At 37.4% G+C, this 25512-nt stretch overlaps 1 protein-coding gene across 1 annotated transcript in view; it reads left to right on the forward strand.

The window, feature by feature from the left end:
* The window catches only part of LOC137503213 (uncharacterized), a 46347-nt gene extending 22786 nt beyond the window's left edge, over positions 1 to 23561 (forward strand). Inside the window, exon 4 of the mRNA XM_068230734.1 lies at positions 23110 to 23561. Within this exon, the coding sequence (XP_068086835.1) occupies positions 23110 to 23340 (231 nt within the window). The 3' untranslated portion in view covers positions 23341 to 23561. The remainder of the gene's footprint in view (positions 1 to 23109) is intronic.
* Positions 23562 to 25512: the final 1951 nt, after the last annotated feature.

The raw sequence follows: 25512 nt of genomic DNA on the forward strand, positions 1-25512 counted from the left end.
TGACCTCGCATTTACTAAGACCAAAGAGATGCTGTTGAATTACATTAAGCTAGGATATCCTGATTTTGGAAAACCCTTTATAATACAAACGGATGCATCTGGAATCGGAATTGGGGCTGTGTTATTCCAGGAAGACGGAGAGAAGCCGAAAAATAAAACTTACCTAGCCTTCGTTAGTCGGAAATTACGAAATCACGAAAAGCATTATTCAGTAACCGAAATAGAAATGTTATCCATAGTATTTGCATTGAAATATTGGCAGAAGATCATCTACGGATTTCCGATCATCATTAGAACAGATCATAAAGCTTTAACCTTCATGCTAAAGGCTACTATGGCATCAGAACGAGTATTTCGATGGACAATGTTTGTGCAACAATTCAACATTCAATTGGAACATTGTTCTGGGAAGAGTAATTTACTGGCCGACTGTCTGAGCCGTAATCCAAATGAGGAAGTACTGGAAATCAACCAACTTGAACTAGTTCCTGAGGATCACGAGTTCTTAAGAAAACTCAGATATATACGGCAAGCTCAAAAAAGAGACAATGACTTAAGACCTATCATTGATTTCCTAGAGGGTAAAATTAAACCTAGAGATCCTGGATACCGTAGAATAAAAAGAAGAGCATCCCGATACCAATATTCAGATAACATTCTATTTAAATTTGTGGATCCGGAAAAATCGAAATTGAGAATTGTTGTACCTTCGAAATTATTTGAACCTTTGATTTGGCATGCACATCGAATTACGGGACATGGCGGTATCGATAAAACATTGGCTACCATCCAAGAAAAATTTATATGGGACAAACAAAGATCAATAGTGAGGAACATAGTTCGAACCTGTGACACATGCCAGAGGGTAAAGCCGAGCTCACATTTATTGCAACATAATCCTATTCCAATCATACCTTCTGAGCCTAAACAGCTGTACGCAATGGATTTGTTCGGTCCCGTTCCTACATCAAAGAGAGGTAACCGGCATGTTGTCGTCACCATTGACGTATTCTCAAAATATGTGACTTTATATCCAATTCAAAAGGCCAACTCAAAATCTGTCATTAGACGAATCACCCGTAATTTAATTCCGCATATGGGCAAGCCTAAAGCACTTCTCACTGACCACGGATCGCAGTTCACATCTGCTGAATTTCGTGAAGCCATGGAACAACTGGGGATTAAACACATATTAAACTCGATCCGACATCCATCTAGTAACCCGGCAGAGAGAGTGATGCAAGAATTATCTAAATTCTGCAGGATATTTTGTGGAAATGCACACTGGCTTTGGATTGATGTTCTACCCATTATGATGGAATGTTTAAACAATACAGTACACGAAGCTACGTCACAGATTCCTGTTACTCTTCACTTCGACCGACAACCGCATCGACCTTGGGACGATATTGTCCAATGCCCCGGTAATCTGAAGCCTACGCTGGAAGAAAACATTCGGAAAGCCGCCACTTCATTGCGCGAACAAGCTGAGCGTAGACAACGCAGAGTGAAGGATAAGAAGTTTTGCCGACCCCTCAAACTCAATGAGTATGTTCTTTTGAAAAAGCCAGCTACGTCAGAAACAACCAGCAAATATTACGCCAAATTTGCACCACTTTTTATAGGTCCTTATAAAATTATAAAAGTTTATGGGAATAACGCGTACAGAATCCAGAGTCTAGATAAAAATTATGAAGGTATTCATAACGCCCAGAATTTAAAAAGTTATTATTCTTCTAAACCTGTAGATGGTCATCATATCAATCTCATAATAGAAGAAGAAACACCGCCAGATACAGATGAAGATCCAACCTACCACCATGTTTCGACCCAAGTGAATCTACAAGATGAGATTTGTGAAGAATGCCGTGAATTACAAGAGAAGGTAATGGATCAACTTCGACGGCTTGGTGCTGCACTCGAGGCAGACAACGCGAGGCTTCGTGCTGGAACAAAACCCTAAATAGAAGTGACACATGATTACCACCTAAATTTTCAGGGAACATGTTAATTGGAGATTTCCTGTAATAATGATTCCATCTTCAGATCAAATCATTATTTAACCAAGGGAGAAATATGTCCCCTTCAAAAGTGGTAATATTTTATTAGAAAGGAAATGATTTATTTCATCAGCGTGTTGGGACATTATTTTAATCTACAAGAGGGTGAGATTCTGTATTTCGTGCCAGGGCGAGCCAGTCGCTTCGCGAACAGGTTTTCCCGACCTACAGAGAACACGAGGGAGCAGCCTGGAATTCCTGTTATGTGGCCTTCAGACACATGTGTGCGTACCACGTGACCCGGCGAGCAAGCAGATCTCAATCGATCAATAAATGGAAAGTCAAGTGACGTAAAACTGGAGCAGCCAATAAAAGTGACAACCTTCAACCTTCACTGCAATTCAACAAATCCACCAATTAGAAGTAATTAAGAGACACACCTATGTCTTACGACAGGAAATTAGTGGTAATTCCAGAGGAAAATTTGGTAGAGGGTTTTATACTTCTGAACGCTAAATTTTAGCATTACTCTGACTGCGGCAACCGAAGAGATTGGACGTCGTTTGCTTCATCGGAAGACTTTACATTGGAGAAGGCATCGAGGACTGTATAAACAGCAATTCAGACACTCGACAAATTCACTACGATTAATTTAGGGTTATTCTAAGATAAGTGTCTTCAGCCAAACTATAAAGCATCGAGAGTGAGTCCTGGGCTATTTCTAAGACTTTTTGTTAGTTTCAGCTTTCTACAAGAACTTGAAAGAAGAAAGGTCCTGAGTTCGAGTTTACTGCAAGATGGATATCCAGTTCTACGAAGAATACTGCAAGTTCCTGTACATCGTCAACGCCTCCATGAGTCACTAAACATGTAAGGCATCGGACATGGGCGAAACTTCGTTCGACGGAAGGTGATGTGACCACGTGCTAGGTCATCAGCCACAATCCAGTTCACACCAGTCACATGAGTATTCTTTAAGAATTCAATTGCTTTCTATCTTTGTAAATAATTGTAAACGCAGCCTTACTTATTCCTTTGGATTTCTATTAGTTTTGCAGTAGTTTGATTTTTCATTCTTCTTTCATTGGTGAGAGGTAGTTAGAACCTTGGAATGAGTGTGTGTTTGCTCTATTAGTTAGAAATGTGTGTGAATCATCGAGAGAGACCTTAACTGTCCTAAGAATTTAGAAGACAGGAGAGATAAAAATTAAATGAAGCCCGCGTTAATTTTGATTAGTTTTGAAATAATTTGAAAATTATTTGAAACAAATTAGGACAGTGTTCTAGTGTTTTTTCTTCGTGTAGAATTTCATTCTACGATAGTACAACATGTTTATGGGTTCGAATTTATTTAGAGTCATCCGAATAACTTCACACGACAACTTTACGAATGAGATTACGCACGGTCAGGGATAATAATAATAATAATAATAATGAGTAAAAATAATTAAAGCTAATTACGGGCTAAAATGATTTAATAAGGTCATGAGTTTAATGCTAGTTATTTTTGGAGAGTATTATCGTGTGCTCACTTTATGTAAAGTAAGCCTGGGACATGGCAAATTCTCCTGACGGAGTATCGACGAGTTATAGGTATATTTCTGCGCTATGAATTTGAATATGACTTGCAGATGGGCATTATATTTTGAGTAATAATTTATGCACCCATTAGAGTCAATTTTGGGAAGAGATGTGTCACTGGACATGATTTCTTCGAGCTTCAGTGCAGAATAATTGAGAGCCACGACATTATGATGAATAAATATAAATGCCGCAACTCATGTACCGTAAGCGCGTATCCTATTATTTTGACCTGTGTTATATTATTCTACTCGCTAAATTAGGATGATTTCTGTTTAAAATACTCCTTGAACATCGTTGTATAGTTAATTTCTTTGTATAAGTGATAACCTTAATTCTATCACATTCTGAATTGATACCTGGGATGTGTGTGATAGTGTCATCTAGAGAATGATTTCCCTAATTCACAGTAAAATCCTAAAATTAATAATAATGGGTTAGTGTTCGTGTAAATAATGTTATAATAATGCCGTGTAACCCTGTGTGAATGTGTGATGTGAGATTTGATCCTAATCTGTGTTTTTTTTTAATATTTCATGTACGATTTTGTGAAGGTAATTTTCATTATGTGCGTCAAAGTTTTGACCGACTTGTATTATTTCGCGTGTCCGTAATTGGATCAATTTTGAATCTTTAGAAGATTTTATCGTAATTTAAGATAGATTAGGGCCTAATTTACTAACTCAAAGTGGATAAGAGAAGGCAACGTCCGTGGACTGATGTCACGAGATTTAATTGTTAGATATTGTACAGTCACTTTCTGCATAAAATTGAGCCAAAGTTAGAATGATAGATGTTCAAGTAAAATTTATTAAAAGAATTTTATTCAGTCAATAATTATATAAATGATATAATTGTGGAAAGGAAAGTCTAGGGAAGACTTGCTAATCATAAATGAATGAATTAAATAATTTTTAATAATTTAAATAAGGAGAAGAAAATAATCATTTTCTTGGAAAATAATTAAAACCCAGAGGGAAGATTTTAATTTTAATTATCATAGGAGAAGGATATCAGATATTATTTTGTTTTCAGTCAATTTTTCAGTAAGTTAATGATTTTTATATTTATTATTGCAGAAAAGAACAATCATTGAAAATTTATTTGAGCGAGATCCCTCACGAATGAAAGCACGAGGAGAAGATGTTATTCAAGAATTCAACCCAGATTTTGTTAATTTACTTGTTTTCTTTAAAAGAGTGTTAGTTTAATAAATGTGAAAACCTAATTTAGTCTCCTTACATTTGTCGCTAGTCCTTTATCTATCCCTGCCTTTAAAATTTTCTGCGCAGCCGATAGCGAACGGTCCACGACTGAGACCCTCGCTCTCCGGCGAGCTGAGCCCGGCATGAAGGGGGCAGTATCTAGCTCTCTACTTATCTGTCCATTTACTGTATTTATTTATCTATTTATCTAAATATCTATTTGCTTATCTCCCTTCTGATCCTACCACCTGTCCATCTACTTACCCTTTTTATTAATTTTCCTAACTGGTTCTAACTTAAGGTAGGCCACCATATTACGTCCACATAGATCTCACACCAACACAACGTACAATAAGCTCCTACTTGTGTATTCTGTATGCCTAATCTGCTGTTGCACATTATTATTATTATTATTATTATTATTATTATTATTATTAATATTATTGCTACTACGGACAATTTCACTATGTAAAATATGTTAATTGCTGACCATTCATAGGATATAGTCGCATGCTGTGTTCTAGTTAATTTTATTTTACTAATTGGCAATGCATACCACAGCCGTATTTCCTATGACCATAGCAATACTTTCCCTTGTCACACTTCCCCTTCCCAATCCATCCCTTCAACCTGTCTACCTGCTAGTCCATTGACCCAATCCCCACTCCTTGAAGCTGCAACACACATTCTCCAGTCAGCCCTAAATAGACATAAAAGCGCACTTCACATGTCACCTTAATGCAAAGAGTTTAGTTTCTCAAGCTCGTATACATGAACTAAAAGCGATTTTCATACTACTGTCCTTTGATATAATCTTATGCAGTGAAAGTTGGTTCAAAGTCAAACAGCAGGCTAAGAATCTGGAATTACCTGGCTACTGCCTTCTGAGGAATGAGAGACTTGGCAAAGGGAGAGGTGGGGTCTGTGCTTTGTCTTTTCGTGCTTGATACCTCAAATTATCTGTCAGTCTCCTCAACCGTATGAGCGAAAACCTGAGTACATGTTCATAGAGATACAGGTCTCTACTGTGAAATGCTTAGTAGGTGCTGTATACAAGCCACCTAAAGCTCACCGTTTGAATGACTTAGAGACAGATCTTAACAGAACCTATGTACAAACATGTTATAATGACGGGAGACTTCAATGCAAACCTTCTAGATTCAGATCCTTCCAAAACCACCCATCTATTGAACATGTTTCTGGCATGCAGTATGGCGATGCTCCTACTTTCTCCCACTCACCACACTAAAACTTCACACACTACTGAACGTAATAGTAACGAACAACCCTGACAGAGTATTACATCATGGCCAGTTATCTCCTCCCGGACTGTCAGCCCATGACATTATCTTTATGTCTTACGCACTGCAATACCCCAAACATAAACCTAAATATGTGACGTACAGAGACTATAGCCATATTGACATCGAAAAATTATTGAAAGACGCTATTTCGATGCTGTGGCAGGAGATAACTCATACAACTAACATTGACAACATGGTCAACCCTTTCAATAACATGATATTTCACATTTTTGACAAACACGCCCCTCTATGAACAGCACGCATCTTTAAAAGACTCCTCCGTGGATAAAATATATTAGAAGTAATGATGGCCAAGCGGAATGCAGCTCATAGGAAATATAAACATTACCCGACAGAGGAAAACTTTATTACAAATGACTATGTATTAAAACGGCTGATACAGTAAGAAACGCTCGACTATCGTACGCCCATGACCTTATAAAACCTCGCGTAAGACCCGGTACCTTATGGAAGTTAATCCGACAATTCGGACTAAATAAACCGAACAAGGTAGACGATTTGGAGTTTTCTGTTGATGAATTCAATAATCACTTAATGTCTTCCCATGTTCAGTTAAACGAAGAAGCAAAAGAAAATCTTTTGAGTGCAAATTACAGCCCACTACGCATAGGCAGAGACAAATTTTATTGTAGTTATGTCTCACCTCTGCAAGTGAAAGCGCTTTTCGTGCAAATTAAAACTAAATCCACAGGGGTGGACAACATATGCATTATAATGATAAAGAAAATTATCGACACCATTATTCCAGTATTGACATTCATATACAACTTCTTCCTTCAAAACTGTGTATTTCCAACTGTCTGTAAAATGACCCTGGTACATCCTTTACAAAAAACAAAATCTCCTAGACTAAACAGTGACTACAGACCTATTAATATACTGTCTATAACAGCCAAAGGACTCGAACACATTGTGCATAATCAAATCACGAACTATCTCAACGACCACGACATACTAGACCCACACTAGTCAGCTTTCCGACGAAATCACAGTACATGTACTACCTTACTAAGCGTGAGTGATGAGGCTACTGATGAGCAAAAGCTGACAATTCTAGTATTGTTGCACTTCAGCAAAGCATTTGACTCTGTAGACCATGAGTTGCTCCTATCCAAACTTTATCGCCTAGGGTTCTCCTACAGTACTCTGAAATGGATGGGAGCCTATTTACGCGAACGTCACCAAAGTGTCGTCAATCAGGGTACCTTTTCTTCGTGACAATATGTAAAAACAGGTGTAACACAAGGGTCAACCCTAGCTCCCTTGCCACTTTCTGTCTATATCAATGACTTAGCTAAACAGCTGACTCATTGTAAATGTCACATTTTTGCTGGCAACGTACAATTGTATATCCATGCAAAACCGACAGACGTTTCGGAAGCAATCAAGGAAATGAGCATGATCTAGTACGCCTTCCTCGTGGCATTGCCCCATAGGTTAGCATTGGGAGCACTCTACACCCAGGGTCTTGACGGGTTCTTTTATTGTTGTGGGGCTGTTTCATAGGATCACAGGACTTTGTATGTGCCTCAGCTAGCTAATATGTTCCGGTGAATAGAAATCGCGTCAACGGTGGAAAATTGGATTCGGAATCCTATCGGGCGGCTTATTATCAAATTTCTATATTAAAGTTTCTAAGGCAATCGCCGTTATGTTTGCATCACCTGTTTTCATAATTTATGACATGCTTGTAACAATCGAGACCTTGTCTTGAATTAAAATTGATTATACCAAATATGATCTTGGAATTTGAATGAATTTCATAAGTAAGGCCATGTATATCTATTTTATAATGAAAAGATGGAGATATTCTGGATCGAATTATATTTATTAATATAAATGATCCTACTAGTTAAGACGAAACCAAAGTATAACCCAGATTTCAAATATTACCGAAAAACAAATTGGTAATGACATAAAACGGCTGTCGTAATTTAATTAATTTATACCCGATTCAACATAATGCAGTGATTTCAAATTGATCATTCCTCATTTTATAATAGCTATTTGAAATTCCAAACCTAAATTTGTATTTATTCAATAACATGCCTAAACCTGGAAAATTACCATTATGACCGTGTTCTTTCTTTTACTCCACAAGTTCTAGGTATTCTTATTCCTTCAGTTTTGATTTGATGTCTGATTTTCAATAGGAGAATCTCGTTCATATCAAATTCAGCTGATAATAATGTCTTTTTATATGTGATGCCTAACCTAATTAAAATAAATAATCATCACCACCTTAACTAACTCGTACGTCCTGATGAGGTTCACCTCAACGCGACAATAATTACACGTCCATCCTCGCGCATACCTTCGAGGATCATGTTACCCTAATGCTAATGCATAAAATAAATAATCAAAGATAATATACATAAGGACAAGAATATATACACTCAAATGTTAATAAAACCACATACGACATCTCTACTACATCTACTAAACTACCATGTCCATGAAGTAAACATCTAACTTATTAATATCAAGTCATATATCCTCGAAGCCGTACGCGTGGTAAGCCTTATGCACGCCTCAAACACGTCGCCGTCATACTGACTAAAAACCCTAATGATTGACATAAATTTTGAATATGACATCCGAAACGTAACGATAATCGATAGGACAATTGTGACCGACATCTCATCGCAATTAATAATTATCTGCCTTACCATCTTAGCCTACACTTACATATCAACATTACGATCCCAGCATTCAATCATGTAAGAGTATTATAACCTTAACAACATCTTATACCAGGGCATTACAATTTTAGCATTAGCTTATATACGAGTGTTACACCTCCTTTTGCTTTATCTAACTTCACACTGGCATAACGCAATTAAATAATACGTTCTATGTAGCGACATCAAGATAAATCTTCATTGTCACCTTCCATCTTATTAAATAATCCACACAGCACAGCACTTTTCATTATTTCAACCACTAAATTTTATGTAAGCTAACCCACACATCAGTGGTATATCACGATATCATCCCCATGTTTTATTATTCATCATCATAATAACTATTACCACCACAAGCACTTAATACACTTGAATTATTCATCAACACAATGACCACCATCATCGCAGGTACTTAATATATTTGACACTCACACCATCATCATTGTCATTATTATTATCTCACGTTGATTCACACTAGTGTCATTACTCACAACATTACTACATTTGTGTCACTTACCTGCATTACCAAGGTTAGCTTCGCGATAAATATGCTGATTCTATGTTAATGTTGTTACATATGTATACATAGGCTCGTGTCTTCCAGTAATCACGGCACTACAACATAATATAAGCGATGTCGAAGTCATCCACTAACATAACCATTCATTCACTCGCATGGTATCGTATCATTTCGAATGCCGAGTCGCCAAACGCATATGAGAATTCCTATATACCAAATAACATAATATCACGCCGCTCGAGGTGTAATTACTATTACGCTTTGGCGAACTACTTCAGAACATGTACTACATATATATTACTACCTACATTAAAGAAACTAGTAACTAAAATAAAATACAGATGCATGTTGCATCAAATAAATTGCACACAGTAAAAAGACATCATTATAATGGAAAGCAGTTACTGACTTGAATGGCCAGGGTAATATGAATCACTGGCTTACGTTATCCATCCCGGTAACCACTCCATCATCTCAGCTGGACCTACTCGTACATGATTTAGCACTCCATATTCTCTTGTGAATTGGTACTTCTTGAATACATTTCTGACAACATCATTCTAGACTCATGCAGATTACACCTGAAAAAGGTTAATATTAGTTCTTTGACAACACACAGAGCCACTAGTAAATCAATTACGCATACACTTCTGATTATATGAAGTTATTTACGATACGGACAATCTGTATTATATATCGTATTGCTTCTTCTGTAATGGTTTGGCCTTTATACAATCATAAGCATATCACCGTTATTTTAGGCCAGGTGCATTCGCTTAACTGCATATACATATCCCCTAATAACTTCCTTTTGCATACAATTTCTAATTTTTACGTATAATTTCCATACTACCATCACATGGACATTAACAATGAACAAGAATACTTTTAACGTTTTACACAAGTCATAGAATAACAAAATTAGATACTAGATATGGAACTCTATCTTAGGTGTTTACTTACATCAACTGACACCTAGATGTCGCTACCGTTCTTATTAATAAATATCGATATTTTATACTCCGTAACATTACCCTATGTGTTCAATCTTTGGTTTCGTCTTGTTTTCATACATTATACATTTTACATTTGATTTAATTCTCACAATATTTACACATATATGCACGTTTTCTCCGCTTAGAGATGAAAGTAAAGTCCTTTCTTCACAATCACTTCATTGCGTATTCGACATTTATAAACCAGTCCTCGTCTAAACTGCTCCGGCGCCATGTTTCCGGACCTCGTGCTAGTTGGTTTTGTTTGCGCTGTAGCATATGTCACACATGAATACGGCACACTAGAAGCCATAAGCTAATGATCTTCCCAGCATGGACTTATTTTAAACTCAAAACATCCCAAACCATAGCAATTGCCCACTCAAGACTTATTTCCACTAATTACTGCATGTCCACTCCTCAGGTATGACTTCAAAAGCAAGCTTTACTCTAAAAAGTCTCGGAATGGTCATTGAACAGCACTTCTCGTGGACGGACCAGACAATATCTGTGAGTAGACGATTTTTCGCGATGCTGCACCTATTGAACAATTTCAAATTTACTTTCCCCATTCAGTTTAAGGAAGAAACTAGTTGAAACCCTCGTTCTTCCAATATTCGATTATTGTGACGTAGTTTACAAAGGCATGAAAACCGAGCTTCGGGATAAACTACGATGTGCACAGAATGCCTGTGTAAGATTTATATTTAATCTGAAATTTTCAGATCATTTTACCCAGTCTTATGTCGACCTCGGATGGCTACGCCTTGAAGACATACGCAAGCTGCATACCCTAACTTCATTGCATCAAATCCTAACCTTACAATCCCCATCTTACTTGTATGAACAATTTCATAGCCTTTCTGAACACCATGATAAAGACACCAGAGCGCTGAGCTCGACATTGCTCGCTATTCCTAAGCAAAAATCATTTACCTACAATAATTCCTTCACTGTTGTGGCCAGCCGTGAATGGAAATTCCTTCTGCAGGAGGTCAGAGGGATATCAAACCGAGGAAGATTTAAAAGTATGTGCTAAAAATATCTCTATGAAACGAGCTTGTAGAACGACAGATTTCTTCTTATTCACCTTCTTCACCTCATCCTGGCCTTTCCTCCTCCTCTTCTTCTTCTTCTCCTTATATCATTCATCAATAGTGTTAGAGAGTACTCAGCTGTGGTTCCCTACATAGTTAACCTTATCCCGATCCTCATTTTGTAATATTTTTCGCCAACAATAAAAACACGAAAACTGTAACATTTCTTTGTGGGTTGGATTCTCCAAATTATTATTATTATTATTATCATCATCATTATTATTGTGTGTTTTTTATGGTACTTAATAATTGAATAGCAGAGCTGAGTAGCTCAAACTGTTAAGGTGCTAGCCTTCTAACCCCAACTTGGCAGGTTTTATTCCAGCATAGCCCAATGGTATTTGAAAGTGTTCAAATACGTCTGCCTTGTTTCGTTAGATTTACTGGCACATGAAGGAAAGCTTGCAGGACTAAATTTTGGCACATTGGCATCTTGAAAAATTGTTCAAAGCGGGGGTTGAAATTTCTGCACTTAGGAAATTCATTGCGGAGCTGAGTAGCTGAAGAGGTTAAAGTGCTGGGCTTATGTTTCTTATTGTGCGTGAACGTTGACTATTCAGCATGAAAGCAGTTTTGTTCTTCAAAATTATTATTGCAAACTTTTCAAACTTTCGAGTGTAGTTAGTAAGACGTAAAGATAATATTATTATTGCGCCCCCCACCCCCGTGAAAGGAACTCGAATTTGATGTGTTTCAATTAAACAAACAAGCTTTTAATGTACAGTCCTTTAGTTAGCATTCTTGTTTCTTGCCAATGTAAAGAAGCCACTGGTTCGATTCGTAGTCTGGTCGGTGATTTTTAATTTAGTTTAGCTCGATGGTTGTGTGTATTGAATCCTTTAGCTATTATGATAGTCAACAGTCCAAGGGAAAGTTTGCTGAATTTGATTACCAGGTGGCCTGGGGATTTTTTAATTGCACCCTGCTCTAATGTTAGGTACCATGTGATGTAAACATTTCAGCAGGAAATTACACATCTCCAGGTTTCAAATCTGCAGCCCACAGTTCGATGCGCGAACAATAAACTTTGTATTCCCTATCTTAGCAATTAAGTTACTTCCAAGTCTGGTCAACTTGCTCGTACCGCCAATGTTCTTTTTCTAAGATGTGCATGCTAGGCTAATTGCAAAAACAATGAACTTTGTATTTCATGTCACAGCAAATATTTCCAAGTCTGATCAGAATATTCCTACAATCAATTTCATTTTTGCTGAGACGCACATGTGTCACGACCTTACTTAATACAAAATTTGTTGCATTCTCTTTCCACATTCAGTTAACATAGTTTGTGCGAATCGTTCACACTTAATCTTCAGTGAAAGAAAAGCTTGTCATCGACTCCGGGTCAGGTTGAGGTCTTTCAACATTTTTTCTTCTTATGAACTTAAGACCTTCAGTTCTGAATCGAAGTTAGCTCCAGGTTTGAGAACCCAAATCAGCGATTGTTTTCTTTGCTCAGAATTAGAAGTTTGAATTTTTGGAGTTAGATATTTGAATAGCACTTCAGCTTTGGGTCAAAGCATGCTCCATGTTCAAATCCTAGTATTGCTAGTGATTTTTCCTTTGAATCTTGTAACGCTAAACTAGGTGCTTCAGTGAAACACATAAGCTGTTAATGTACAGTCATTTCGTTAGCATGGTTGTTTGTTTCCCAAGTAAATGAGTCCCGGGTTCAAATCCTAGTCGGGTCGGTGAAATTTTCATTTCTTGTAGCTCAAAAGTTGGGTGTTTCAGAACTTGACACACAATAATTTAGTTACTATGGTAGACAGCAGTCCAACGGAAAGATTGCTGAGTTAGATTTCCAGTCGGTGTGGGGAATTTTTTAATTTCACGCAGCTCAAATGTTAGGTGTTTAGAATTAAATAGAAACTTTCAGCGTGCAGTCATTTACTTAGCATGATACTCAGCAGTCCCAGTCACATGTAGTGAACATTTTTTTGATGTTCTGAACGCTTAAGTTTTAATCTCTTAAGTGATATCAACAGTATTATATTTCTAGAATTCTAGAAAATGGTTTTCCGTGGTTTCCCATTTTCACACCAGGCAAATGCTGGGGCTGTACCTTAATAAAGGCCACGGCCACTTCCTTCCCACTCCTAGCTCTTTCCTGTCCCATCGTCGCCATAAGACCTATCTGTGTCGGTGCGACGTAAAACAACTAGCAAAAAAAAAAGAATTCTAGAATAATTCTAAAATTCAAATTTCTGAGCTCGAATTGTTACAATAAACTTTTAGAGTTCCAAACACTAAAAACCAGCAGTACATTACGCAACAACATCTGTGACTCTGCAGCCGCTCAGCTTGAGGACCTTGAAATAGCTTTATAGAGGTATGTCCCTATGAATAGTGCACATGTGTTAAACCTTTCACCATCTCCACAGTCCCATACCATCATCTTGTTCCACATTCATATCTGAGCCCTAATCCATACCTCATTCCCTTTTGCCCTTTAGTTTGTTGCCCTTTTGGCCTTTTGCAGTCACTCAGCTCCATGACCTGATGTCACCTTTCCGCGTTATGCCCCCATGAATAAAGCACATGTATTAAGCTTTACACCATCTGTCTTGTCTTATTAAAATAATGTGAATGGCCGCCATGCACTACGAAGCTCAGCTCCTAAAGCCCATGCACCATATCTCATCTTGTCTAGTTACGTTAAGCCTGGGGTTGAATGTCAAACTCGAGTCTGTAACGCCCTTGTAAGGTTAAGCCGGGCAGCAAATCCGTGCTTGATAGCTTAAGCCAGCACTCTTGGACATCAAACTTGAGTCTGTAAAGCTAATGACCTTGTAAGGTTAAGCCTAGGGTTGAGTCCATGGCCTGTGATGTTAGGCCTCGAGTCGAATGCATGCATGTTAGGTTAAGTTTGCATTCTTGGCTAAGCTCTACTTTTCAAATACACCCACCCTCCAAAAGTTAGGTCATGCGAAGTTAATCATTTTAGTTAGGCATGATTATTACATTACGTGTGTTCTTCATCATTTATTGAACATTCGAGAACTTACGTCTCTCTCGCTATAAGAATCATGATCGAATAACTAGAAGAATGATCACTTTAGCACATTAAGATGATTTATCAATCTATCTTCCCACATTATAGAAGATAGCCTAATAATGGTTTAATATTTGCATTAATTAGATACGTTTCCTTAATTAGACAAGCTTGGTGTTGTTGAGTGAGCACAGAGAGTGATTTATTACCTTGAACTGTGCTCTTCGCTTCATATGCTCAATAATATACTCTCCATAATGCAATATTGGTTGCTACTTCCTCACAGTTCATAAATATGAGCTATCATTCCTTTCTGTCACTTAAGAAGGCTAGGCTATTTCAATTGAGCACTAACCGCCTTCTTAAATAGAGCATCGTATGTTATTAAAGCCTATTATTAACACTCATTCATTTACATCCACGTTCAATACTTTTAACATAACTTACCTTTATATCATAAGTTTAGTTCCTAATGTACATAAGTAACATTTGGGTGACAATTTATACTTCATTGATGAAATTATGCAAGATGAGGTGTAATATTATGTAAAAAATTCACAAAGGAATGCACCGTATCCATCCCTGTTAGTGTTTTAGGTTCTAAGTTAAACAAATTGATCTGTGATTTTTAACACTTAATTGTTAGTGCACTACGTTGTTAATGAAATTCAAATAATAGAACTATTACAATATCAACACATTTCAACTCTTAGAAGTACACTCATCTTCATAAACAACAGAATACCTTGAAAGACTGGAGGTAGGAAGTTCATATTCACAGGACATGTTCATTAGTATTTTCTGCAGAAACGATTAGCATTTCAGTACCCCAGATTCGGCATGTGCCCCGTTGCCTAGTAGGCGCTGAGTCCTCCAGGGGCGCTGATAACTTATTCCATGTGTGATGGCATCAACACGTATAAGGCACAGATGGGGTCCTGGATTATAGTCATCCATGCTGCATTCACCTGGCTCCACAGTTCATCTTTGTTGGTTGGCATTGGGTCAGAGCTCCACACCCGTCCTTTCACCATATCTCACACATTTTCAATTAGCGCCAAGTCCGATGATCAGGTGGGCCAGGGCAACCGTCTGACATTCTGTGACAACAAGAAAGCACGTGTTCATGCAGCGACATGTGGTCGCGCATTGACCTGCTGAAATAAGGCGTCTCGGGTGTTGTGCAGAAAGGGTGTGGCTAAATTCGCAGGATGTCATTCACGTAGGTCAAACTGGTAACATTGACCTGGACACACACCAACTCTGATTTGTGGTTGTACCCAATAGCACCCCACACCATAACGCCTTTAGTTGGCGCTGTATGTCTTGTGTGAAAGCAGTCAGTGTGATGCCTCTCCCCCTGTCTGCGGCGACCCAAAATGCGGCCATCATTTTCAAACAGAAAGGACCTGGATTCGTCCGAAAACACTATCTGCTGCCATTCCTGTCCCCAGTGACGTCGTTTCATACATCATTGCAGTCTAGCATGTTTATGCACATTGGTCAAAGTTAGGCGGAGAAGTGGAAGACGCGCTGGTAACCCATATCGTAATCAACGGGGACGGATTGTCACTCCTGGTAGTGAACGATGTGTTCCACTATTCCACTGTTGCGCCAGAGCCGAGGAAGACGCAAATCTGTGCTGCAATGCCATCCGGATGAGGTGTCGATCTTCTCTGGTTGGTGTGACCGGACCCATCTCGTTGTGATCTACGGCCTTCTATGAACGTTCTGTACACAACCGCTGCACTGCCGACACACTTCGCACACAAGCTGCAGTTTACCAGATAGATGTATCACGTTCTCTCATGCCAATAATTCGCCTTCTTTCAAACTCACTAACTTGACAATACTTTTCTTGCATACGTCTGCGAGGCATCAGGCACGTCTGCTCAAGTCACGCTGATCCATTACCTTTGGTTTATAGTGACAACGAGAGCCGCAGGCACAATTTACGAGTCCGTGGTTGTGCGCAGGGATATCGATGTGGACCTTGAACCTGAGGATCGGCATGTTTCAAATGCTAATCGTTTCTTCAGAACATACTAATGCATATGTCCTGTGAATATGAACTTCCTATTCCTAGTCTTTCAAGGTGCTCTGGATTTTATGGACATGAGTGTATTTCAATCATTCACAAAATTTACCAACACCAATAAGCAGATGAGAAGCGGTAAGAATCTGTAACAACACAAAATAATAGAAGATATTATTTCAAGAATGAAGTCTTTCTGAAAAGGAAATTAATATTAAAAAGGTTCTCTACCTTTTATGATGGAAGTTGATTAAGTCGTGGCTGGCAACGTCTCACGATTGGTCCCTTTAGCACCCTTTAGGGTGTCGTGGGATCTCCCCTTTTAGTGGCACATTCCGGAAGTAATATCCCTTGCAAGGTGCACCATGATGAAAGTAGAGATTCCTCTTGCAAGCAGCATGATGATTCCCCTTGTTCATTGTCTTGCAGGCTTCTTGTAACAGTAGGCTTCCACTCACACACATATACACATACTGACACATACTGAAACTAAAATGGCACATTAATATGTGTTCCAACCATGCCTATTTAAATGTCAGTCGACAGGTAACTTGCGGGTTCAGATAATTTGCACACCACACGTGTTCTGGAATTAATATTGTAGTGGTTATGTCGCGCAGAAGACGAAATAATGTGTTCCCTTTGTAAGACATTGCGGCTAATAAACGACGTTTGGCATTGAATATCTTGTCGAATTATAGTGGGAAAGCGAAGTGAAGTTGTGCTTTAAAGTAGAGCAGTATGAAAACAGTAGAGTAAAATCTGAGTAAGTTGAGCGTCGGTTTCACACTGATTTTATCAGTCCTCAGTCTAGAAGGTTTGATTAGTAGGAAACCAATCATACATTTCTTCACGTCTTCTTATAGTATCATGGTTCAAAACTGGTCTTGTGAAGAATTCTGAAAACTTGCCGGGCGGTGTTAGGCTTGAAAATTTTAACTGTTCATATCTGTCGCATGTTAACCTCCTGACCAATAAGAAAATAGGGACGGGTCGCCACACGACCATGCAGCTATGAGCTTAAAGGCGAATTTCTCCAAGGTTATCAGATCTTGGCCTTCACCAGAGCTGTTATAAATGACCCATTGACCGAATTAAATTAAGCTTTTGCGGCAATCTCTATTTTAACTCCAATTATGCCATTTTCGGGTGCAGTGTGTTGTAGATGAAAGATTTATTTCCACAGTATATACTGCTGTATTAATTATACAGAAGTATTAAAAGTGCATTATTTTGATATATTGATGCCTTGTTGAATTAGTAAAATTGGTTTGCAGAAATCCTGTGTGTGGTGTGAAAATCGCATTTTCAGTATAGATTGTTGTGTAGAACTTTAAGGTGAAATTATCTGTAGACTTGTACAGTGCTTACGCAGTGTCATTCTACATTATTAACAGTTAACTTCTCAGAGATGCCCAGCTATCGTTTAGCTGTTAATGTTAATACTATAATTGGTTTTACAGTAAAATAATGATAATCATTACATTTACTATTTCTTAATTGATATTTCACCCATGTGTCATTGAAATGTGTTTGATCCAACCCAGTCTCCTCATTTTGGAGATAAATTGACCCGTGAGTATTTCTCTATGCCCAGATACCTTTGATGCATGATTCCCGTTTACAGCATATACCCTGCAATTTACTAGTATTTTCGTACACTTCTCTGAGTATTAGCTTCCAAATATTCCATGCGATAATTCTGGACGTCGGTTTATCTTCACATAAATTTGTACTTTGTTTCTTAATACGGATAGATCTGTGTTGATGTAGGACAGTCAAAGTTCATAGAACTATTGTGATAAACCTTTTTCTTGATTGTTGTCTCTTTTCCTTTGTCCCTCAGTGAGAGACTTTGCTTGTTGTATCGTTGGAAGATGAGGCAGTTTAAAGAACTCATTATCAACTGGCTGACAAGCTTATTCACTGCCAGAGTTGACTCTGGCTCTGTTCCCAGTCATTGGGCTGTAAACATCCTTGTGCCTATTTTTGAGCAAAATGACGATTCAGCAGAATGTGCAAATTACCATCCAAATTGCACCCAATTGTACATGAGAAGATCTTTTAGAGTAGCCTTCATTATTGACTGGGTGAAATCGCCGGCATTATTGCTATACAATGCATCTTCATTAAGGCTGTTGGAACAACTCATGCAATTTTCACTGCCAAAATGCTAATTGAAAAGCACTGAGAGTACCAGCCGGCAGTGTACATTGTCTTCCTTGATACTGGAATTACTTTCAGCCGTGTTACTACGGCTTGTTGCTGTGCACGGTGTTGAATGTTGACAGATTTAGAAAGGTATGAAGTAGCAATTACACAGCATGAGAATGTGTATACTTCATTAGTTGGTGGGCATCGCAGCCGTCACTCGTGACGCATAGGATATGTCACCAATGGTATGATCGTGTCCTTTTGCAGTACCTGACGCAGTTGACAATTTCACCTAATCCTTTGAAATTACTTTACAATATCCACTATACTGAACATTGAATGTAATACACAAAAATTAAAAACTAGAAATGCTGCTGGGATGGGTAAAATTTCTGGGCATATACGAAAGTCAGTTCTTTGAGATATTGATTAGAGTATGTATGAAACAGCTATACCAGATGAATGAATGCTTAGTACATTAGTACTCTGTATATAGAGAAAATGTGCTAACTTAGGGCTAGTAATTACACAATAGTCGTCTTGACTTGTGTTGCATGCAAGCTCTTGGAATGCATTCTTTCTGATTATGTTATACACATTTAAGAAATTACCAACTGGCTCGATAGAAGGTAGTTCAGGTTTAGGAAACATTATTCCACTGAAGCTCATCTTGTGAATTCCAGCATGATATAGCAGATATATTAGATTCAGGAAGTCAAATGTATCACGATTGACATATCCAAGGATTTTCTTAGGGTAGATCTCGGGAAACTACTGACAAAAAATTAGTGCGTTCGGGATAGATAAAGATATGGCCAAATTATTAAACATTAAAATTTCGAGAATTGAACAGATAAGATGTTACCAGTTTTAAAGTTGATGACATTAGTACTTTTTATGCACCCCCTTAGCTTTCATGAGCGACTTGATTAGACTGGGCATACCCTCAAACAGTATTTTACACTGACTCTTTAAATCGTCATCATGACACCAGATCTGACCGAGCTTCTCAATCAAGCCAATTTCTGTCGTTATACTTTTTTGGACTTTTCTTTGCTATTTTCTAAGGATATTCTATGGGTTTCATGTCTGGACTGTTTCTAGGCTTTGTTCTTGCATAAAAATCTTATCTTGCATAAAAATATATTCACTTTGGCCGAATTACTCTTGCACCTGAGCTACCAAACGGGTTCTTAATACTATACTGTTCACGTCTCATAGTTCCTTCTACAATATATAATCGTCCACAGCCATAGCAACAAAACACACTGCAGACCATCACTAAAGTTGGATGCTTCACTCAATGTGGATGGAATGCTTCTCCTTATCTTCTGACATATTGACTTGTCTCTTCTATGACAGGAAATACCGATTCGTCACTAAAGCAAACCTGAAATAAATAAAACAAATAAGCCTAGCATTAAATGCAATAAGCTGTATGGTTTAAAAGAAGAATTTCATACATTTACTGTGCTGTACGGTTACATCACTTAGATTGGGTTATAATGGAATAATGAATGGTAATTTAGGAATTACAGTAATTGTCATGGACTTGCCTGTTTCCATTCACCAGATGACCAATTCTGGAGAGTCGTGGCACACTGGAACCTCTTTACAGCCATAGCAGGAGTAAACTTCGCTTTGCCTTGAGGTCATCTTGCTTTCATTCCAGCATTAAACAGCTCTCGCCTCAGAGTCCTGGCTAATACAAATGACCCATACTCTTCTAATTTCTTACGTAAATCCAAACTAGTAACCTTGCGGTTGTTTACTGACAAATTAATCAGTTTTGCTTCCTCCTTGGGGTTGGTTTCTTCTTCTGCACACAGTTTCCAACACGTTGTTGACATTTTGTCTTGGGCCAATGACCTTCGATGTTAGGCCCCTTTAAACAACAAGCATATCATCATCACATTTTGTCTTCCCGTTATCTTCACATTTTAAAATTCTACTTACAGATTGCTGTGGTATTTGCAATCTAGAATCTATTTCTTGTTGTGATTGACGTTTCTCAAGAAGTAGCTCTCTGACAATGCCTTTCTTGGCGAAAGGTCTCTTCGTCTCCCCATAACCTCAAAATTTGACTGTTCTCTAGAACCACTCTTAAGAAATATCAACTGAACTCCTGAATAGTATCAATAATACATGTAATTTACAGAATGCACAGTCTTAATAATAGGTCACATTATTTACTTCCAAACAGCAACAATATGCAGGTAATAAAGATAAACAACAGAACATGCTCACTAACAAAAATGACACAAAACTATGTGAATAATGAAATTGCATTGTGGTTCTCACTGTAGCCATTGTGTGAAAAACATACAATAGTGTGGACCAGGATATCCCAAGTGGAAACTTTGCCTCCAAACAAGTTCAAGGATTAGGCTATAAAGGTCGATAGTTTACATAAAGGTAGAAATATAACTTTCACCATTAAAATTTGGCCACGTCTGGTGTATTTCTACAAAATAGGACTCAGAGCATTAGAGTAGGTGAAGCTTTATTTGATCCTGTAACAATTATGGGTTTGGGTCCCACAGGGCATTATTATGAGACCTTTATTCTCTGATATATATAAACAATATGAATAATGAACTGAAATAAGTGATGAGGCTCTTTGTAATAAATAAGTTTCAGGATTATGAGTAATTGAAGAAGACCTTGACAATATTGTAAGATGGACATCGGGCAATGCTATATTTGTAAACATGGTGAAAAGTCAGTTTCTTTGTTTCACATATAGAAAGAGTTCTCTCCGGTTTTATTATTGTATTGATGGGTGAAATTTCTTCATGGGGATCTCTGTAAGTACCTAGCTATTCATAATAAGGATATAGCTTCATTATGGTAATCATTTAAACATATTGAAAATAAAATTTACAGATCTCTTAATATGATTATGAGGTTATTTAGAAGTTGTAAAGGAGAGGGCATATAAATCTCCAGCAAAGCCACAATGAGAGTGTGAGACCATCACCAGTATTACTTGAGTAGAGAACAGGAAATGATCCACAGAAATATCTCCATTTCTTGCAGTTGATTTCTAAAAAAAGAGTTGTGTTACAGAGATGTTGCAAAGTTTCAGCTGGGGAGAATTGGAGAAAGGAGACATGTTGTTTGATTAAGCAGTATATTCTGAGATGTCACTGGAGAGATGGCTTGGAATGACATTAGTTGATGAATACATTTAAGTCATGTTCTTTAACTGTAGGAAAGGTCACAACATGAAGATAAATTTGAATTCAAGGGGACAAATTTTGGCAAATGTTCACTTATAGTAAAATGATTTAGTGATTGTAATAATGTGTTTCATATATTTCCACAATGTTTTTCTATATAAACAACCAACAGCCCTAATTGCTGTTGTTTGATTGATTCATTGATTGATTCATTCATTGATTGGGACATTAACTGATTTATGCTTTTGGTCTTAATGTGATGTACAGATGGGGGATGATGGATATTTCTATGCTTATCATTTAAGCATTGTCCACTTGTTGGGAAAGTGGTAGGAGTACTGTGGGATTATTTGATATTACAGTGAAGTGTTTTTGGAAAGAAAGTATATAGGAACATGGAAATGAACAAAGAGGTGACAAGTCAACTCATATGTAGGAAGATCGGAACAGGGCAGTATGAATATAAGAGGATGAAGAAAATGGCTAGTCATTGTGGAATTAGGGATCAACAGAAAGAGAAACAGAAGCAAGAAATGGTATTGGGTAATGATTTGGAGATAATGCTTACTATTATTTATTTTCCTAAAATTGTACATGTTCACATACATGGAAGTACCTCCACCCATACATGTATGTGTACATATACTCTGCTGAATATTCACAAATATGTAGGTGATTTTAAATTTACAAATTTGCAATGTTCCTCCCTTTCTATGCTACTGTGTTTACTGCTGTCCAACAGTGTGTTCCTTTTCATGTTCTTATATCTCATCAATTGTTTGAAAAAGCAGTGCCGAAAGGACTCAGGTTAAAACACAGCAGGTCATTGTGCAAGTTAGGTTCCAAAAAGGGCAAAAAATTAAATAAGTAAATGCAATGTAAATTTTAACCTAATAGAATTTGTATAGTATTATTTGAAGTAGTTGTACAAGTGGTATGTGTGTTGATTATGTTTGTAAAACAGAAAACATTATGAGTAAGAGTTTGTAAATTCTATACATTTATTAAGGATGAGCTGTGTGCTTAATAGAAAAAAATAGCAAAAATTGTAGAATACTGTTTTTAGGAAATTGTCTTCTTCTCTGTCCTTTTAAAATTTAGTGCTTAATAATGTATTTTTGTGTACCATTTACCACCAAGGTAGACACCTCTCTTGCATTTAATGGGATTTTCATTTGATTGTTCCTTTCCATTATATATTTTTTAAATGGGGGATAAGTTAATTATACTCTTCTTGTGCCACTATGAAATTTATTTTCTCAGCTGTTTCTATTTTAGGCCTATATATTTTTATTCCTTACTTCTTTATTCTACTTGTCTTATTTCTTACTGACAGCCTTCCGAAGATACTAAGGAGGAAATATTCATAGACGAACAAGTTGACGAAAAGCTGTTGCCATACCTCAAAGAAGAAACAAAGTACGTACAGTACAAGTTTTATACAATATGGAATATGTTGTACCTATTCACAGTTGTGTTCAGTAGTGGTTGGTTTATCTCCAAAAGTGGCAATGTTCATCAGTTCAATCCTGTCTTTACAAGGTTACATTTAAACACTAATATCTAAAAATCCTATTGGTTAAAATTATCAAAAATATTCAGGAACTTTAAGGTCATATTTAATGTTACATCATGTACTCGTAGTTTTATTCAATATATATCTACAAAAAGAATCTCTGGTAAAGCTTGATATTTTTGAAGTGTATTTGTTTACAATACCTTTAAGCAACCATGAAAACGTGTTCTTTCTTTCACTTTCTCTGCATCATTTGTTCATCACATTCTTATCATCTGAAATGCTATCTGAAACTATTGCTTCCAGATATTCTGAGTAATATTTTTATATGTTCATGCCAACAGTGACACACAGAAAAAGCTATACTTGTAGATTAGAAATTAAATCTTCTAATTCGAAATTGTTATGTTTTATGTACATTGTAAACAATAAATATTTCAAACTAACATAATCAGTTTCATTAATCAATATAATGATTTCTCAGTTCAATAATGTGATAACTCGAAGTATGTCATTTTGAAATTATTTGGTTAGATTCCTTTTTTCTGATCATTTCTGTTCTCTTGTGTGTTAAGTCAGATTCCTCCATTTGTGGACGCCAAAGCAGATAATGTGTTGTAGAAATGAAACTTTGAGGTCAGTTATGCTACATCTTCGGTATCATAGTTTTCAAATAAAACTTGTGCATTGTTGTAAGCATAAAAAATTGTGCTATTGATTTATGTTCATTCCAGTGATGTGGTCACACTTTCTGATTCATTTTAGTGTTCATTGTCAGTCAGGTGCTTCTAGTGTTATGATTGCAAACATACTTACACAATTAGTATTAACTAATAAAATGGACAGGTACAAGTGGAATTTAAAATTTGTTCAGGTTGCCTAAAAAATTCAGAATTCTTCAAGTAAGTGAATTTATTATCTCATAAAAGTAGATAAATAGGCGGTATATTATTGCTTCACGTCCGTAGGTTTACCCTCAAAGTGCCCTACACGTGACCGCCGGGTGGTGCTAAGAACGCAATAACTGTGGCTGCTGGACCTATCTTTTTAAAGATCCTCCAGCAATGGCAGAAGTATTTCATGGAAATGGCTCTCCTCAGAGCTACCAGACAAGAAACATCGTACCTTTCATCCATGTTTTTGAGCTTAACGTAGATAGCATCAGCAGAGCAAAATGTGACTACCTATCCAAAGTTATCCTGAATAATAATATAGATGTGTGGGTATACAGGAAATCCATACAGCCGATAAAGAAGAGTTTCCGAAAAGGGGCCTCATTAATGGTTTCACAGCTCTTGGTGCAACATATCACAGTGCACATGGTATAGCTACTTATGTTCGTAATAATATCCAAGATGCCTCACTGCTCTTTCAAAACGAAGACGAAGACATCCATTGTGTTGCTGTGAGAGTGGCACATGTTACTATTTTTAACATTTATAAACCCCCAAACGCACAGTGGTCAGGTACCGTACTCCTGACTGCTCAACACCCTGCAGTTTATATAGGCGACTTCAACAGCCATCACGAACTATGGAAGTACTCGAATAACAATGAATGTGGAAAGAAACTCGTAGAATGGACAGAAATGAATAATCTCCATCTGATTTTTTACCCAAAAGATCTTGGTACTTTCCAGTCAGCTGCATGCAATAGGGAGTTCAATCCTGACTTGTGATTTGTTAGCTGATAGGAGGCAGGACAGCCCTTACATACCAGTCGTAAAGTGTTAAGACATTTTCCCCACAGTCTACATGGCCCCATTGTAGTGGACATTGGCATCAAAATTCCTGTTGTACGGTCAATACCACATGCTCGGAGGAACTTCAGAAAAGCAAATTGGTCAACACTCACCACTGAACTGGATAAATGTGTTTGGTGGTTTGCTCCCAAGCACAATTACAAGCGTTTGATGGAGGCTAAGAAGAAGAGTATGCCATAGAAAAGAATACACCCCTGGTTGGAATGCAGAGACTGATGCACTCTATAACGAATATCTGCATACTGGTGATGAAGACATAGCTGATGAACTTCTTTCCAGCATGGATACTACCCGGAGAGAACGGTGGATTGAAACAGTGGAGAATATCGACCTAACTAATTCCAGTAGAAGATCTTGGGGGCACCGCAGAAAACTTGGAGGAAGGACACATTTGGTTAAGGAACAGCCTGGAGTTACTCCGGATGAAGTAGCATCTCACGTCGTCACAACTTCCCAAACTC

The sequence above is a fragment of the Anabrus simplex genome, chromosome X (genome assembly GCF_040414725.1).
Source record: "Anabrus simplex isolate iqAnaSimp1 chromosome X, ASM4041472v1, whole genome shotgun sequence".
NCBI lineage: Eukaryota > Metazoa > Arthropoda > Insecta > Orthoptera > Tettigoniidae > Anabrus > Anabrus simplex.